At 36.9% G+C, this 20,185-nt stretch overlaps 2 protein-coding genes across 2 annotated transcripts in view; one reads left to right on the plus strand and one right to left on the minus strand.

Moving 5' to 3' along the window:
- The window catches only part of LOC111509003 (uncharacterized), a 78,959-nt gene extending 64,932 nt beyond the window's left edge, over positions 1-14,027 (minus strand). Inside the window, exon 1 of the mRNA XM_074169268.1 lies at positions 13,742-14,027. Within this exon, the coding sequence (XP_074025369.1) occupies positions 13,742-13,807 (66 nt within the window). The 5' untranslated portion in view covers positions 13,808-14,027. The remainder of the gene's footprint in view (positions 1-13,741) is intronic.
- The window catches only part of LOC111513365 (Cuticular protein 97Eb), an 80,925-nt gene that overhangs the window by 17,438 nt on the left and 43,302 nt on the right, over positions 1-20,185 (plus strand). The window lies entirely within an intron of this gene.

A 20,185-nucleotide genomic window follows, 5' to 3' on the forward strand; every position in this document is an offset into this window, starting at 1 on the left:
TCTTTTCATGTCCTATTTTGTTAGATATACATATATTCAGTATCTACTTGAAATTGTATATTATTTTATAGTTTATAGTTTTATATGACTAAGTAGCGATAACTAATATGTGTATTTGAGTTTTTTTTATTTAATTATTTTACCCAAGCTTTGTCAATAAGGTATGAATCTTCAGACAATGAAACATATTTTGACTTGACTTTGACTTGACTTGACTGAAACGTTCTTGAGGTTTTCATTTGTAACTACTTGCACCAGCATTCTGTATGTATATTACTTAAAAATTATATGATCGTGTAATAAAATCTACTTCATGCGTCGACCAAAATAATGCAACATACGGAAAATACGAAATCACCTGCAATTCAGAATCAAGGTAAGGGAATACGTTCAGCATTCCTCTGTTACATACATGGAAATTGGATCAGCAAGTGATATTTGAAATAATTTTATCGTTAGCGGTTATACCCACTTCTTCCATATCAACTCAGTAGTGTCAAGGGCAAACAATAGCAATTCTCTTTATTGTTGCCTATTGCTGCGGTTGATTGTATTAATCGAAGATAAATCATTGTAACGTGCATATCTAATGAGAAACAACCGACAGGTCGAATCAGTTTCATTGGTTGTTGTTAAACAATGCTCATATATAATTTTAACCCAACAGGATCATATTTTGATTCATTTGCATCTTTCTTGTATGAATTATTTTCGATATTATGCCAGATTAGAAAGTGAAGGATGGTTCGGCTATGATTGGAATGTGGTTATTCCGTGAGGAATTTGTAGCAGCACTTGATTTATCAAGATTATAATCGCTCGTTTCTACTGAACAACATAGACTATGGCTATGTTGTATGGTCTCTTCTAGAATTGCTATAGTAATCCAGTTAGAGAAGTTCACCGTTCGTCTATTTCAAAACGTTCAATTTCTATCCCGATGAAGGTATTCCACATTAGCATCTCACAAAAAAAATCCACATAGAAAGTCTCTAGTTGCGTAGAAAACTTGCTGAAGTTTTCTTTTTCTATAAGTGGATGCAAAACATTATGTAAACGATGCACCCACAAGCTACAAACTCGAACAAAAACCATGATAAACCACTTTGCTCTCTGGTGCAGCAAGTGGTGGGCGTATGAAATGGAACCTTACCAACCACAAAACAATCCTTTTCAACCACCTCAAACACTTTCAAACTCCTCAATTCGCCTAAAAATAATTACTAACAACTTGGATCTTGAACTTTCAGGAGAGAACCTTCCTCTCCAAGACTCGATGACTTTTTTTTTGTTTGTACCTTGGGAGCTGTCTGACTCGTCCATTTACTCCAAGTCTCCAGGAAACATTGCAGCCTCTTGGGCTTATTCCGTTTGTTCTCCCATCTTCTCATGACACCCATTCCATCAGTCTCGTTCCCTGTACTAGTTTGTACAGGTTCCGTGTTGGATGTTCGTCATATTCTTCTGGACAAATTCCATACGTCTGAGGTCTCCGTTGTACAGCCCCATTTTATTCAGGTGTTCTCTGAGCGGACAATGACCGGTTAGTAACCCTGTAATTATTCTGAGCCGATCCCTACTATATTGAAGTAGTTCTTCGGTTCTTTTCTCGGACGGTTCCCCAATGAAGGTTCTACTGTATTTGTTTCCAGGTACTTTTGTCCAGTACTCTGTGTGCTTCTTATTGGTCCATATCCTAATCTGGTTTCGTACCAGTAATTTTGATACCCCCAGAGCTGGTTCAGGACCTATATATGAAGTTGATGATCCGCGTCTAGCGCATTCACCTGTGATTCCTGAATGCCCTGGCACCCAGTACAAAGTTAATTTGTTCCTGTTTGCAAGTTCATTCAGTTCTTCATGGCATTCCCAGACCAGTTTTGATGTCACCTTCGTGTTTGTCAGGGCCCCTAGTGCGCTCTTGCTGTCTGTAAAAATATTGATCCGCTCATTTCTTTGAGGTCTCAATTTAATAAGCCTTACACACTGCAAGATAGCATACACTTCCGCCTGAAATACGGATATGGATGTGTATAGTCCTAGCGGATAGCTGTAGTTTAGATTTCTATCCGCTCGGTATATTCCAGCTCCCGTTCCATGTTTGGTCTTCGATCCATCTGTATACCAGGTGTTTTTTCCAAACATGTTTTCGGGATGACCGTGAAGTTTATGTTAAAGGTGTACTTCGGTGTCATGTGGTCCGTGCACATATTCAATATGTGCTCCTCCACTTGTTCCGAAATTTCCGTTCGGTCCGATCTTCTGTAGTTCGGTGAGTTTTCCAGTCTGAATTGGCTCATCCTGGCCTCCCCCATTATCACAAAGTGTAAAGGAGGTAGATTCAGGATCTCCAATACAGCTGTTGGGGTAGTTCTCATTGCTCCCGTCATTCCAAAACATGCAAGTCTTTGCACCTTGCCTAGTTTGTTGATGGCGGTCGCCTGCTTCACCTTTGGCCACCAGACCAGAGATGCGTATGTTATCATGGGTTTAACCACCATCGTGTATAGCCAATATACCATGTCTGGTTTTAGTCCCCATGTTTTTCCATAGGTGCGTCTGGCGAGCATCATTGCTACCTTCGCTTTCCTCTTTATCGTGTCCAAGTGTTGGTTTCAGGTCAGTTTGGAATCTAGGATTACTCCCAGATATTTAACCTCCCCCGACACTTGTATTTCATCACCTCGAAGTTTTAGAGGTCCGAGACCCTCCGTTTCAGTCCTCTTGGTGAATGCTACTATGGTCGATTTAGATGGGCTTATGTTAAGCCTTCGTCTTCGGTCCATCTTGTTATGATGTGCATCTCTTCAGTACATTATTGTATTTACCCTGGACTAGGATGACTAAGTCGTCTGCATAGCCCAGTGCTTTATACCCATTACGGTCCAGGAGACATAGTAGCTCGTCCATTACAAGGTTCCATAACTCGATGACTTACTTAAGGGGATATTTCACGAGGATCCTCGGTTGAGGAACCGACCTAAGGGACAGTCTAGACAGAGTCCGGAAGAGAGTAAATCTTCCGAAAGCACTGAGAAGCAAGCTCGGGAAACATGCAACTACGACTCCACTACACATATGAAAGTTTTATAAGATCGATCCTGGACTACGAAGGCACGCTCTATGATGCTATTATTCCGAGACAATCCCATCACATACTAACCACAGAGGGGAGAATATACCTACAGATCCACAACCTCCATTACCAATTCCTCTCCAACGAACTTCATGATATTGTGAAACTCACTCAAGATTTCAGGAACCCTGTGACCATCATGTCAACAGAACTTCAAGCAGCACTAATGTCACTGCCAGTGTATCAACACTGGCCACCTCCTGGAAACCTTCCGTGGGCTCTAGAAGAATAATTCAGAAGGAAAAGCTCTAGTTTTCCTATATCAGGTTAGTAGTAGCCGGTATGCCAACAGAACTTTCAGCAGAAATGACGCCGCTGCCATTGATACATTTGCCACCTCCTGGAAACCTCTCGTGAGCTCTAGAAGGATCCCGAAGGTAGTGGTCAGCCCATACTTGTAGCCACTCCAGAATTCAACAATGCATCTAATCCCATTCTAGGCCTATTTGAACCACAAATTTGCCGATAACTGACCATCAGCTATTGTAGCCGGACCATTCGTCGCAACTCGGACAATTACCACCCACATCAGGAACAAGAGTCGCAATGCCCAAGAACCACGAGAAAATCTACCAATCCAACTAACCGAGAATTGAGAGCATTATAATTTCTTTGAATTTGTTGAAACCACTAACCCATGTGGATGTACTAACCTAGATCGAGATAAAACATTATAAAGCCAGACCAAAAATCACCATATGAACTAACCCAGTCCTCAAAGAGGCATAAACCCATAGCAAGGCCCCTACATATCATCCAATGTATTTACTTCCATTGTTAACCAATGCACAGCAATGCACAGCAATGCGAATAATTTAGATATTTTCCCAGATACATTTCTTGTGCTTCATTTTAAAACTAGAGGCACAAACACTTTTTATTGTCAACTTATCAAGACCAATATGTATCTCAAGTCAACAATGTTCACCATTGGTAATCATTTCAACTCAATATCTCATTCTCGTGATATCAAATTACATTCATCACAGTATATTTTTTAAACTGCATCTCAAAACTTCACCCTTAATCGTTAATTTTGGTTTTTAGTATTTTTAGTGTAATTAAAGCACCTTCATTGTTCGACCTACACAGCTCACCCTGAAAATTATTCTTCTTTTCAGGAATTTGTGTCCTGTTTGTTATTCAAATATCCGTATTCGTGAGACTGGAGTACTCAAAAGTTCTTATTCGTGGGACTGAAGTACTCAAATGTTCTTATTCGTGAGTTCGAAGTATTTAAATGTCCTTATTCGTGAGACTGAAGTATTCAAATGTTCTTAATCGTGAGTTCGAAGTATTTGAATGCCCTTATTCGTGCTTTTGAAGTAGTCTAATGATGCAGTTATAAACATAACAGTTCTGAATTGAAGGGGTTATATTTTTAGGAGTGATTAATTTTTGCAAAAAAAAATTTTTGGCTTTCTACTACTCCATCTTGATCCAAAAAAAAGGATGAGGGCATCTTCTAAAGAAAGGAAGGAAGTAATCAATTTGAAAATAAGTAACTCCATACATGGATGTGTAGATCATGCAAAGAATTAACTTTCAGACACAAACTGAAAGAAAGTCCTCCTGAAACAGCTACTTTCATATAAAGAATTACACGAAAGAAAAAAATTCTTTCGAAACAAATACTCCTATATGAACACTGAATTATACAGGAGATACTTTTCTCTACTCAGTTTGTATTTCAAACATTCGTTGTGGAATAAAAATCAGATATCATTCACATGAGTTCTACTTTGAATGAATGGTAAAAAATTGCACTTACATGGAACAGTGTCATCCTCACTGGTATATATCGATGTTTTGCCTTGAGACACTTGCTCCAAGGCTCTTCAGTACCAAATTGGATAACATTATAGGAAATACACACAATTCATTCATTAATTACGATTTTCAATGTCACGGAATAAGCTTGATCTGCTTATGTCATGGATGAATGTCATTACGATGTCATCGATACATCAGGACATCAATAACAGTTCTATTCAGAAGAAAAGTTTAGGTAAACGAAATATTCAATTTTGTTTTCTACAACCTAAGGAAAAAGACCCACAATTTGTAAGAAAAACCATCATTTGCCTAAACAGAAACCATACTGAAGCTAGAAAATCAACATCCAATGAGTTTTTGACATATCTATTATTAATACAGTTTGACATAATACGGTAATATTTTCCATGCTCCCAATTTTGCCTCGGGCGTAAACAATCAAATGATCGAATTTATTGTTTATTTCGAATCGAAGTCTAGTTCTGATGGCTATTATAGACCCACACAAACCGATTAACTTACTGATACCCATTAATAATATGCATTGAAAAGGATTGCTTGTTGTTTTGTATTAAGATAATCTTCGAATCTACATTTGCTATCGCGATTAATCAAATTACACCTGACCGAAATGAAATATAGATTCATAACTGGTAGAAAATTGATATCATCATTCAAGTTGAAGTATATAGGGATTTCATTGAGTCTGTATTTATGAGTCTAGTTGTAACTGTAATATCTCTTTCGTATCATAGGTATCTTCCGTTGATTTGTTTCGATTTAGACCGTTTCTTTGTTGGAATGAAATCACTAAACTGACTAAGAAATTGAGAGTTACCTTACACAACATACCACAGAGAACTACTATATATTTCCAAATCGGTACACGTACTTTATCAGCAATGTCAAGTTTCTACATGCAGCGGATAAAATTACAATGTTTATGGTGTCAGGGTGAGATTATTTTCATAAGTGTATGTTACCATAAGTAGTGAGGCCCATAGAGATTTATCAACAATTTTTTGGTTTGGATACAAATCCCACCCTGAGAGGAATCCATGACCTTGTCAGAGACAATCAATGTCCAGTTCCTCTTTTTTTATGAAAACTCATCAAACTAAAAAGAATTATTACAACTGAAATGTCAACTGGGATGATTGCTTTGCAAATTGGTAAAGAGGAAGCAAATATTTTGATGCTTACTGATTCAATTCGTCACTGTATGTTAGCGTAGTATATCACTAATTGCAAAGGGAAAACTGACTATTCTTATATTCTATATATTCTTAAATGAACAAATCACAAAAAAGTCCAAATGATCCAAAAATGATCGATTTCCTTCAATTAGAATGTGAATTCTATAAAAAAAAAATCAAAAGTTCATGGTTTGAATGAGACCATGTATTACTGCCAAAATGAGGCAGGAAATTGATTTTTTTATATACTTATTTTATGAATCAATTCAGAGTTACTGTTCACTTGTAGAAATACAAATTGGTTTATAATTCTTCTTGTTGTGAAAGGACTACAAATTAATGAAAAATAAATAATCCGTTTTACCTTCCGTCTTCAATTGTTGTAGTTTTCATAAACAGAAATTACTAGTAATGAAATTATTTGTTATCTATGAGAAATTCAACTGAAACTTCTGTATTTTTCCCACCTGGAAATTTCATCCATAACCTAAAAGACAAAACAATGTTATAGACATGATCATGAATGTGACAGGTGACACAATATAACTTTTACTGTGACTGTGACATGACTATATTACTGATTACTGTAGTTGGACTAGCCATTGGAGAGAGACACCTGCAGAGGGCAGACTAAAACACGTACTGTGGGTGGTAAATATGGAGAGTTTCCGGTAACGACAAGTTGTAGGCTTTTTGAAGGATAATGGAGTATGTACTTATATTTTTTTTAATCTGAAGAAAATGCTTTTCCCACAGCACAACAAAAATACTATTTCTTGACTCGCATTCCGTAGCCCAAGTTAACATCATCAGGAGATGATAAGGACTGCTTATCATCATCAGTAGAAGAAATTGATATAGTAGTTGAAATATCCGTGTGAAGAAATAGAAACGTTCAACACATGATGATAAGTTTCAATAATAATGAAGTAAGTTGGGCAGAAGTAAATCATAAGTAATGAAGTTTTCTTGTTAGTATTAAAAAAACTTCAGAAAAAGAAGAGAAACAGTTCACAATTTAAAAATTTAGGCACATAATAGTAATATTTTGTGATTTAGGTACAATATTTTCTATTCAAAATATCTGACTCAAATTATAATCCAAGTAAAAAAGAATAAAAACACACACACACACCAGGATTTGTTAGCCAATTCTTTTTGAAGAAGAATATCGTCATCTAGACCAAGCTACCAGGTAGGTACAGTCTAATTGCCTTACATATACAAACTCACGGACCTCATTGAGAAAACATTGTCAATCACCTTCAGAGAGTTTCCCAAATAATTCGAAGTAGGAATAATTTCTTATCATAATTATTAAAATGAAGCGAATTCCCAAATTTCACATAAAGATTCTGGTGGGATACTTGGACCAATAGAACCACACAACAATCAATAGATGCAGCCATTGGATCAATCGGTGGACTCATCGATGAATTCAAAAACTCGCCTACATCTAATAATTTGGAAAAGGAATATCAAAATGATAAATTGAATTTGGAGATCAGTGAACCTATCAAATATTTCAAACAATAAATCGAATGAGTAATCCTGTAGTTCATGTTTCAAAATGCTGTACATAAAAGTTAATATTGGTGTGATCCTCATAAATCCTCATGAATTGAATATCCTCCATTTTAGCGAGGAGTCAGATCTAAAAAGTTGTTCATTAAATCAAATGTGTGGGCAGTTTATGATCATGCGGAAGATTACCATGACTCCTCTGCGAATTTAGTTCCTGTCAAAGACAAATAATACCGTTGAGTTATTCAGTTTTGAATTGCTCGAAAAATCAACAGTTTCCGGGAACCTACAAAACTGATTATCAACATAGAAACTACAACAGATAGTACCAGTTCCAATGTAACAGAAAATATCTAGATTGGGAAGAAGGTGGGATCTATGAGGCCTTTTTTCAAGCGCTCCCTATTTTAATTAACACGCTTTTATTAGCTTCACCTGTATGTATGTATGTATGTATGTATGTATATGTTACGGACATTTTGATAAGTCCGGGCACTATTAATAATGGCCGGTCTGTATTCATAATGCCCGACTCAAATAAGCAATGTGAAAACCCCATGAATAATCACGTTTCCCGGCCATTATGAATAATGCCCACCTTTGAATTGAACATAGTAGTTGAAAAATAAATAGTTGAAAATGTAATAACATTAGTAGTTACCTACTTTTATTTTGATAAAAATATTACTTAAGAACAATAGTTTAGAAATATAAATGAAATGAAAAAAAAAACACTTTTGTCTACCACTGGTAGATTTTATTGATACGACCGGTTTCAGGTTTTACCCCATTAACAAGTATAAAATTGAAATCTGAAGTTTGAAATATCGATTATATTAGATTCTCCAGATATGCTGCAAGGACAGGTATTTGAGAGACAGGTAGTTGGGCGAACCAAGATGCCAACTTTCAAAATTCCGCGCTGAAAATTCTAGGGGATGTTGAACTCATAAATTCAAGAGAGGATACCTACATAAATCGAGTTGTTTGTTTAGGGGTATAAGTTTTTGGTTTTTAATTGATTTGTTAATTTCCATGCCCTCCAACAAATTCATGTTTCTTCCTTTATTACATATGTGTAGGATTCTGAGGTTATCTTCATTTATCTTGTGGTATGTTCGTACATTGCAGATTTTTCGTCCAAACAGACGTGTTCACGCAGTCTTATGCCAAACTTTCTACTGGTTTGGCCTATAGATACTGCAGAGCATTCGCCACACTCTATTCTATATATACCTGATTTTTTCATTCTATCTCGTTTGGGTCTTGCATTGAACAGAGTTCTACCTGAGTTATTATTACTTGTGAAAGCTGTTGTTCTCATGAACTGTACGAATCTTAACCCTTCCGACCATTTTGTGGTTTCATTTACCTCCAACTATGTAAATACAATTTTTTCTATATCCTGATTTGATCTTTCTACTGAACCTTGCGATTGGCTATGACGGGGTTTGCCATGTACAATTTTGGCTTCTTCCCACATTTGGCATAGTTCTACAGTAACTTTATTTACGAATTCCCTACCATTATCACTGTGTAAAATGCATGGAGCTCCAAATATTGTGAGAATATCAATTAATGATATGCGACTTCTTCGGCTCGTTTTGTTTTTAATGATCTAAGAATCACAAATTTGGTGAGGTGGTCTTGATATACCGTGATGAATTCAAAATCAGTGTCTGCTTGTGTTTGCATGTCGATTAAGTCGACTTAGCATCGTGAGTTAAATTCACTACTTTTCATAGGTTTAACCACTAGCCCATGTTTTCACAGGTATGATTAATTTTTGAACTATTTCGATCTTCACTGTCATACCTCGACAATCGCTGATATTCCTCCGGAGTTTTGCCTGCGATTTTGTCTTTTGTCACTTGCACTTTGGTTAAAAATGAATAATACTCATCGCGAGAAAATAACTGCGTGTTTTTCCCCTTCGTTAATTTCAATTTATGAATTTCTTCGTTGAAACGTCTTTTCATATTCTTCACATCCCGTCATTTTGCAAGATAAACGTACTCAATGCAACATGCGCACGTACGTGCCCCTCTCATGTTGCAAGCCACGGCCGCGGTCCAATTTATCACACTGACCGGCTACAAGTAGAGAATTATTAATACTGCCCGGTCCAAGTGATGAATTCGAACTATCTCAAACCCTGACTCATTACATGGACCACGGGCCGTCGGGCATTATTGATAATGGCCGGTCAAAGTGATAAATTATTGACTTTGCCCATCGTTCTTGGGCATTATTGATAATGGCCGGTCCTTATTAATAATGCCCAGTCAATCACGATATTATTGCTTGATCTATTCGCGGGCAGATGGTGCTATACGTTACCTCTTTGATATATCGACACTATTGCTTGATCTATTCGCGGGCAGATGGCGCTATGCGTACCCTCCTTGATATAATTCGAACTCACTTCACATGTATTTCTTCATTTGAAAAAAGTATTTCTTTTTATCAACACGCGCGCCCCTCGCTTTTTTCATAATACTAGTATTTCAAATTCAAATTCGAATTTTATTGAGTCTTTTTCCTGTTAACATTAATAGATTAGACGAGTCTTTAAATAAAGAAAAAAATACACATTGTAAAATTACATAAACACAGAAATACATACATGTAAAATAGAAAAAAAGCAATGAACATGAAAACAAATTAAAAACGGATTGTATAAGAGAATAACCAGCTCTTTCACTCTTCGAGATAAGTTGCGAATTCATCCAAATCATAGAAGCAATCTGCTATCAGAAGCTATCAGAAGCTTATTTAAAAACATATTTTTGACTTTTCAGTTCGATGTTCTTCAAAAGCATGTTTATTCAGTTTTTCAAACTATATTTACCGTACGTCGAAGAAACGCAAGATCCGACGAAAACATCATCGCTGTCTGTGAGAGTGTGCAGGAGAATCCGAGGCAGAACTAACGACTGATATGGATTTTATCATTTATTTTCTGAAAAGGTGAAAATATATTGTAACTTTCCATTTGTAGCACAAAAATATCCTAGATTGAATGCCATTTTGTTATTTGAAATAGAGGTTATTCGCACATGGCTGTGATGTACACAAATTTCCATAATATTCACATCGAAAAAATCTTCCTGTTCAAGATATTATTGTAATTATGTACTTTCAATGAGACATCGATTATCGGCAGTAGTTCTATACAATAATATAATTGCAAAGTGAATGCTGCCGTGCCCAGAATTTCATTATCAGCACTGGTAATTTGAAAATGACTCTTGAGCATACAAAGAAATTCAAGTAGAGAGAATATAATGAATAAAAAAGTTTCTCTCTTATTTTTCTCCGATGGATACCCTTGAGACTGGTACGAGAAAAAGCTGAATTATTCAAAGAATTGATTGGCGAAACAATTTAAACGCATTAAGCCTAATTGAACAGACGAATACACACATGGAGGATTGAGTGGGGTAAATGATCTCTGTTCACTGAAAAATTCGAATGATGGACATTTTTTGCGATGCTGAATTAAGGTAAATATTGAAATTGTTCAAAATGACCTAACTTTTTTGGCAGTAAACTTTTGGTACTTCTCATAAAAAACCTAATTTCCACACCTTTTCGAGTAAAAAAGGTACACTTCGTCAACACCCCTGGAGGTGCTCGTTTTCGAAATATTTACAATTTTCTGTATACTTAACTTCTAGGGCGCTAAGTGAAGTTGCTGAGAACATTACAAAAACTGAGTATATGGTGGATCTCGTCAAAATAAACTACTTTTCACAACGAAATGTTTATCGAAAAATCATTCGGTTTCGAGATACACATTGTTGACATTTTTCAAAACATGGTTGGTTTTTGTTATAAGTTTTTGCAATTTCAGTTATTTGTATCTCGAAAACGAATGATTTTTCAATAAATATTTTATAAATAAAAGTTGTTTATTTTGACGAAATCCACAACAAACCAAAAGATTGATGATTAGAAAAAATTGTGACTTTCTGAAGACGATAGAATTCACAAACGAATGTAGTTTTTCTCGGGACCAAATTATTAATTTTCATAATTACCACATATGGGCTGATGAAAATCCTCACGCTATTGTCGAAACTAACCATCAAGAACAGTTTTCTCTTAACGTGTGGCTCGGAGTTATTGGGGATGATTTAATTGGGCCTCATTTTCTACCTCCTTGATTGAATGGTGAGGCATACGTTCAATTTTTAAGAGAAGTGCTTCTAGTACTGCTGGAGGAAGTTTCTTTGGGCGTCAGAAGGGATATGTTTTTCATGCATGATGGGGCTCCCGCTCATTTTAGTCAAGTGGCACGTCAAAATTTAACTGAAACATATTCAAATCAGTGAATAGTTCGAGGAGGACCACAGATCTGGCATGCTCGATCCCCGGATCTCAATCCTCTCCTTCATTTGGGGCCATTTACAGCATTTGGTTTATCGTACTTCTGTTCGCGATGTGGAGGACTCAAGTAACCGCATCATCGATGGGTGCAGGGTAATCAGAGAGACTCCAGGAATATTTGAGCGAATACGTGGCTCAATGCGCCGACGTCTAGACGCATGCGTAATGTCTGAAGGTAGACATATTGAACATTTACTATGATTTCTACATGTTGTGTGTTTTGTTATTAATTAGTTTTGTTTATTACCCTTTAATCGTTTAATGCAGGTACTAACGACAAAATAACAATAAATCCAGTTCGCATTCATGATGATGTATCTCTGTAGTTGTTGTTTTGTTGTTTATTTTGGGCAAAAAACCTAGGAGACATTTGTTGTTTGGAATGAAGCAGGCTATCGGAAATACATTTTTGAATGGTAAACAAATAATAAGACAAAAAGTTACATTGGAAATGAATTTTTGGGGGTAAACCAAATAAATTACTGGCTAAGTAATACAAAACGTCAGGTTAATTTCAATATTGTAACTTCTTCAGTGCTTGTGAAAAAATTGTTATAAAAATTTTATGTACCACCTTCAAGGGGCTGTATCTTAACAAGGGATGCACCAATGAAGTTAATTTATATGAAAGATCCTATCTTTTTTTCGATGAGGAATCACCTCCTTGAATGTTTTACACTTATTCATCTACACCGTGTATATACAATTCTAAAATATGAAGTGAGGATAAGGTTGATATTTCCAGGTCTTTGAATGCATTTCTTGAGTTTCGAGAGCTCAAACCTAACATTGAACGAGTGATGGTTTTTTTGTACGATAAATCACAACACAAAGAAGTCGATATTCCCCAAAATGACACACTATATCGTGGTCTATTTTTTACCTGTGCATAATAAAGCTGCAACAACTGATCATGATTCAAAATTTCAATTATGTTCCTGAATCGATAGGCAAGTGTGTGAAGTTTGGAAACAAGATCTCCGCAGTGAAACTTCTAGATGAGATGGTTATCGACATCTAGTAACTTTGTTCTTATGACATTAGTGGAGATCATAGGGAGCTATGAAATCTGAGGCGTTTTGTTTTATCACTATTGAGAACCAATTATTAACTACGGATGAAGTTTCGTCAGTTTTTTGTTAAGGAACTTTCTCGGGTGTTGGAAATTATAAGTGAGGTGTCTGTCATCTGCGTACATAGTGAAGGATGCTGTCACAGGGAGCTTAGGAATGTCGTTGATGTGAATTATGAATAGCAAAGGGCTAAGTACTGACCCATGTGAGACATCCAAGTCGTTTATAAGTACCCAGATGACAAGTTTTCAATTGAGACACACTGCCATCTATCACAAAGGTATGACCATATTCAATTCAAAGCTGTGCTTCCCACATCATAGTGATAGAAGAATTGTCTGATTTACACAGTGAAATGCCCTGCTGGGATCACAATAGATCACACAACACTCACTCACAACAATGGGTGTTTTTGTTGTAATTAATTTGATTTATTTGTTGTTCCGCTCCGTTATCAGCTCCATGATGAGCTTGTTCCATTTGAATGTTCGCAGTTGAAATTTCATCGCATAACATTATAATAAAGCCATACTCATGGAGAATATTTATGGAAAATTATTGTTGATTTATTGAATTGGACAGAAACGAGGTTAAAAGACAAAAATCGAGAAAAAATGCAATTAAAGAAAATCAGAAACACTTACGGAAATGGTGAAGATGACGGTGAGAAAAAAAAAGATCAGAGACTGGGAGTAGACTGAGGCACACATCGCTGCTGATATCACTTCATCATGCGTCACTTCACTCTCTCTGTCCGCGCCCCAGCGAGTTCCGCGAGACACTGAAACAGCTGAAAGGAGACCGCGAGATCGCGCCCCCCGGAATCGACGCCAGAGTCTACCGGAGTCTGCACTAGCTCCGGGCGTTAGAAGAACGCTCACGATGACAATGAACGCATCGCGTGGAGATGATGGGATATTCCGAAGTTATTCTGCAAGGACGGACGTTCACAGTTCACCCAAAGATGAGGATTCGACGGCGAAGATGAGGTGATTCACGAAAGATTTGCAGTTTTTTCCTAATATCTGAATATATACGGTGGAGGGGCAGCTAATCAACACAAGGTCAGTGCTAATTCTGAGGGGATCTTCTTCGGGAGCAGAATAAATTACTGAGATGATTCTTCATAACGTTGAATATCCCTTTCATGAGGTTTTTCTGAATGCCAACTGTAGTGTAGTCGCCAAGGGTAAAAACATCTTCCTAACAGAAACGATTTCATTTTTTTTCAAACAACGAAGGCTGCATATTGCATTCAGTTCATTTGGTAAACAGTTGTGAATTCTAGGTCCTATACGTTTTGGTGCACTTTCAGTTATCTCATACTTAGCCGCTCTAACGTGTATCATTTGCTTTTGCCGAGTGTTTTTATCATGATTATCACTATTGAGAAAGAAATCATTCCTGTTAGTGGAAACTGACAACTCATGAACATATAATCCAACTAGAGTTAAAATTTCGTCTGTAATGAAAATGTTTCTGTATGAATACTATCGAGGAATGTTTCAAAAACTGCAGACAGCTTTTTGTTGGATGAATACATTTTTTCTCATTGCAGACATTGCCCCACAGACATACACCTTAGTGGAACCTGGAATCGACCTCGGCATGATAAACATCCATAAGTTGGTTCATGTTGAGAACATTCCTCAAGTTGATGAAAAAATAGGTTAATGAGCTAAATTTTGTAACCAGTTGATCACAGTACTCATCCCAAGATAGACTCATCCATTCACATGCCTAGGAATTCAACAGTATCATGGGTATTTCTCAAAATAGATTCATTAACAATCACCTGAATATCATCGGTTTTATTCTGATAGTTGTGACAGCGGATCAACTAAGTTTTTTCCACATTGAAAAACAGGTCGTGACTATAGTTACTGCAGAATATGGTATTTTTAGTATATGTCATTGATATACAATAGAAATAAGAGTGGCCTGAATATAGATCCCTGGGGTACTCCTAAATTAACCGACCTCTTTATCAACTATTATTACTCTTGAACTGATTATTTTCTATGAAAGTATGCTTTACTGATGATGATAATAATATTGAATATGTATTATCCCAAAGAGTTACCCTCATTGACAAAGTATTGCGGAAAGACAGATACAAAATGAAGCAGAAATTGCAAATATAAATGGATGTAGACGTTGCTAGGTGGTGAAATGAGAATAACGGATTTCTATGGTTTTATACCATTTGTATTCGTAACTGACGCTGCAGTTTTGTCCTACAAGGACATTTTCAAATGAATAGGTACGATGTACTAAAATAATTAACAATGTCCATCTGTACAACTACACAAAATACAAATAAAACAGAACACTTAGTCAACCAAAGAAGGCTCAGGATGTGGAGTTTATTCCAGATCACTAACCCGAAGGATTAGGTGAGGAATGGGAAAAATACAAGCGTGGTTCAAATAAAACCGGCTGGTATCTCAATCGCCACAAAAGAAATAACCAGCAAAGAAATTTCTGGCAAAACATAGTAGACAAGCCTTATTAGCCTTGAACAAAGAACGTGTTCACCTCATGGCTAGTACTAGAGTGCCACCAAGATTTAGTCAAAGCCTCGGTAGATAATAACATTATCCTAAGATAAGTTGGAGGGCACGACAGGAGTGAAGGTAATCGCATTGCCGACTTTTCAGCCAAGGAAGCGGCTGGACTGAGAATTGTAGGACCCAGTGACACCTTCGGCCTGATGACTTCGACAATTGCGGAACCAGCCAAATGTCACACCTATGCTCAATCCCAAAAGAGATGGGATGGAATCAAAGGATGCAGTCTTGCCAGGATCACCCTGGGCGACCCTGGAAAGCTGGCGCAGAAGAAATATCAGGCGATGACCAGGGAACGCTTACGCCTAACAGTAGGATTTCTGACTGGCCACTTCAACTAAGGAAGCACCTCCATAATATGGGGCTAGTGGACACACCTCTATGTAGGATGTGTGAACAGGAAGATGAGACTCTCAGGCATGTTCTACGCGAGTGCCCCGAGTTATCGTGTGTGTTCGGCAAGTCTTGGCCTATCTTGCCGATATCTGTTAAAAAAAAAGAGATGTCACCTAGTAACTTGTCCACCTTTCTAGAAAGGACAGGATGGATGATGACCTAGGAGGACAACTTTTCGGGAGAATGTGAAATAGGTCACATGTTGTTACGTGATTTTTGGCTTTTCTTAGTAAGCGATAAAACAGTTTAGGTGTATGCACCGACTAATATCTCAGTGGAGTCGGGTGTGGGTCTTATTATTAGTATTAGACACAAAAAATGGTATGAGAGGGCGCCAAGTGATTTGAAAAAAATATAACATACACCTCTCTTAGAGTTGAAATCACTAAATCCAATTGGCTTACTTGCCAACCTATATGTTAGTTGAAATAAAAATATGTGAATGGTATAAATATGTCTATATAATAGCACAGTAAATATTTTGTAACACAAATTATACAAAATTTAGAGGTTAAAGGCCAAAAAAAAAACTCTCGAGAGAAAGGTTCCAGAATAAAGTCGATAAAAATCAACCTTTATTTCAGAACGCAACTACTTATTCGTAAAACTAAATCAAGGTAACCAAATATAGGTATATATACATATATATATATAAATTCTAGGAGGCTTTAAGAAAAAATACTCGGCTTGTTCCCACACAGCAAGTGTTTTCCTTATGTGCGCGAATAGACAAAAAAATAAAGAAACATCCACTGGGTGGTACTTATCAATGGATCCTTAAGCGAATTCTATCGGGACGTTCCACGAGATAGGGTGAGACTTCCTCCGTTCCCGTATCAGCTGTCTTATGTTTGATCCCAGACAAAGGAAAAATTATCCAATCCTTTTATCACCTCGAAGACTACCACAAAATCCTATTCCTCGGGAGAATTGGAAATACAAGTTGAAACAGTATCATAAAACGCCTAAAAAGTCATGGAAAGTGTTACGGTCTGATCTGAACAGAACGCGGTATAAAAAGGAATATAATTTTCCACAACTCACCTCATGTGCAAAAACCCGACGCAACCCTGAGACGTTGAATATTAATATTCTATAGACTTATCCTCTATTACTAAAGAAAATTCGGCGATATCCAGAAAATACTATAATCCAAAACGAACTTCGCCAATTTGGAATGCAATAGTGAAAAATCCGTTAATAACGATACATAATATGCACTATTCATCCAATCTATCCAAAATACACACAGTCACTGTTCGGTCGACCGAAACATCCGATACGGTTTTTTTTCGTACCTACTTTTTTTTTCCATAAGATTCGCATTCCCAATTGAAATCGCTCATTTTGACCGGCGAACGAAATAAATGAATTCGCATGTGTGAGGAAATTCACTATACATACCGAGTGTTGTTTCGCGGCGGTACCCTAGTATTTTAAAACCTTTTATAATTCATTAAAACACGTTACAAACTCCCCTTTTACTTCCCCAAAAAAAAATATATTTACATATATACTCTTTTTTTTTTTTTTTTTTTTTTTTTTTTTTTTTTAATCTAACTTGATATCTTTAATATGCCAATTACCTAAAAAAGCACCCGATACAAAATCAGTCAGTGAATATACATTAGGAGAAACTTTCCGGGCTACCTTGCACTTTATAAACTTAGGCGCTAATTTTGACGCAAAATAAGCCGCCTTATCGGACAATTGATAGTTTTTCTTCCAAACTATTTGACCAATTTCCAAATTGAGTGGTCGTCTCCTGAAATTATAACGATTCGCACTCTTTTCGTAGGCACTAGTTAACCGGGACTTGACTAAATCATTAATTTCCCTTAAACCTTTGACATGGTCAGCTAAACATTGCCTATCTGCAAATTCAAATTCGGTATTTTCGATATTTGGACCCAATTTATTATGAACTTTTCCCGAAAGATATAACTCACGTCCAAAATTTAAGTAAGCAGGACTATATTTCGTGACTTCGTGCACTGCGGTTCGTAAAGCAAATCCGAATTTGTGAAGATCTTCATCCCAAGTGCGATGATTATCCTTTATAAATGACCTGATCATGGTTTTCACAACACGGTTAACTCTTTCAGTTGGATTTGCTTGCGGATGGTAATGAGCATTGAACTGTATGTGAGAGTCGTAAGAGGAAACTAGCTTTTTAAAATGATTACTTACGTATTGGCGACTGTTATCGCAAATTATTCGCTCAGGTACACCATATATCATGAAAATATCTTTTTCCATATGATTTACTATGGCTTGACTAGTAGCGGACTTGATAGGAAAAAGTAAAACATATTTGGTAAATAAATCTGCCACAACAAAAATGAAACGATTTTTCTTCTTACTGAGTGGAAGTGGACCTATAAGATCAGAGCAGATTACTTCCCATGGACGAGATACTACTCGGGCACTCATTTGACCAAATGGTAGTTTTTGCTCAGGCTTCTGAGACTTGCAGACTTGACAATTCTTTATATATTTTGCTATATCAACGTTCAGTTTAGGCCAGTAATATAATGATGCAACTCGATTTTTTGTTTTGAAATACCCTAGGTGTCCTGAAGTTGGAGCATCATGACATTCCATGAAAACTTTCTTCCGAAGAGATTTGGGTACCAGTAATTTCCAATCATGGTCAGGATCAGAAGATGAAGTCGACTTCACCAGCTTGTAAAGTTTTCCCTCCCGTTCACACCACTTAACATATTTTTCTGGCACGGAACGGATTTTGTATAGAAGTTTTTCATACCATGGATCATAATCATCTTGAGTAACGTCAATATACGCTACCGCTCTTGATAAGGCATCGGGTACCACGTTCAATTTACCCTTACGATGAATTATTTCAAAATCAAAATTCTGTAATTGGAGAGACCACCTAGCTAAGCGACCTGAAGGATTTTGAAGTTTATGAAGCCATAGAAGTGAAAAGTGATCCGTAATGACCTTGAATTTAACTCCTTCAACGTAACAACGGTGCTTCTGAATTCCCCATAAGACTGCTAAACATTCCAGTTCCGTGGTTGAAAATTTGGATTCCTGAGAAGTCAAGGCTCTGCTGGCATAAGCAATCACGTGTTCACCGTCCTCCAAATTCTGTGTCAACACGCAACCTATTCCCACCTGTGAAGCGTCACACTGCAAAATGAATTCCTTCGAAAAATCCGGACAACTGAGTATGGGCGTAGAAATCAGCAACTCCTTAATTCTCAAGAAAGCAGAATCGGCTTCCTCAGACCAGACAAATTTTTGGTGTTTGCGAGTTAGTTGACTGATGGGCGAAACTAGAGAAGCGAAATTTGGAATAAACCGCCTGTACCAACTGACCATTCCAATAAAACGACGAACCTCTTTGACTGTCTTCGGAGTTGGATAGTTCAGCATCGACTCAACTTTCTGCGGATCTGTTCGGAGACCATGTTCGTCGACAAGATATCCCAAAAATCTCAACTGACTCTTCACAAACTCACATTTGTTTCTGTTAACTGTCAACCCCGCTTGTAAAAGTTTATCAAAAACTTTTCGTAAAACTTCAAGATGTGAAGAGAAATCCTTGGTAGCTACAATGATATCATCCATATAAACAAAAACTGAGTTTTCCAATTCGGCCCCAAAAATAGTATCTACAAAACGTTGCATAGTTGCAGGAGCATTATGAAGCCCGAAAGGCATTCTATTGAAATGAAATAAACCCTTTCCTGGAACTGTGAACGCGGTTTTTTCTTTACTGGAAGGATCCAACAAAATTTGATGATATGCACTGTTCAGATCAATTGAACTCAAAACCCTAGCATCTCGTAATTTATCGAGTATACTATTGATGTACGGAAGTGGATAAGCATCTTTTTTTGATACCTGATTGACCTTCCTGAAATCTATACAAAAACGATATTCATTGTTCGGTTTTTTCACCATCACCACTGGACTGGACCAAGCAGACTTTGAAGGCTCAATAACCCCAAGCTGTAACAATTTATCAACCTCCTTATTTATCAATTCCTGAATATACGGAGAAACTGGATAATATCGCTGCTTTATAGGTAGAGCATCCCCTGTATCGATCACATGACAAACTCCCTTGGCACAACCTAAATCGCTTTTCAT

Source organism: Leptinotarsa decemlineata, unplaced genomic scaffold (assembly GCF_025532065.1).
Source record: "Leptinotarsa decemlineata unplaced genomic scaffold, Ldec_3_MD MMD2_P_RNA_scaffold_5, whole genome shotgun sequence".
NCBI classification, from domain to species: Eukaryota; Metazoa; Arthropoda; class Insecta; order Coleoptera; family Chrysomelidae; genus Leptinotarsa; species Leptinotarsa decemlineata.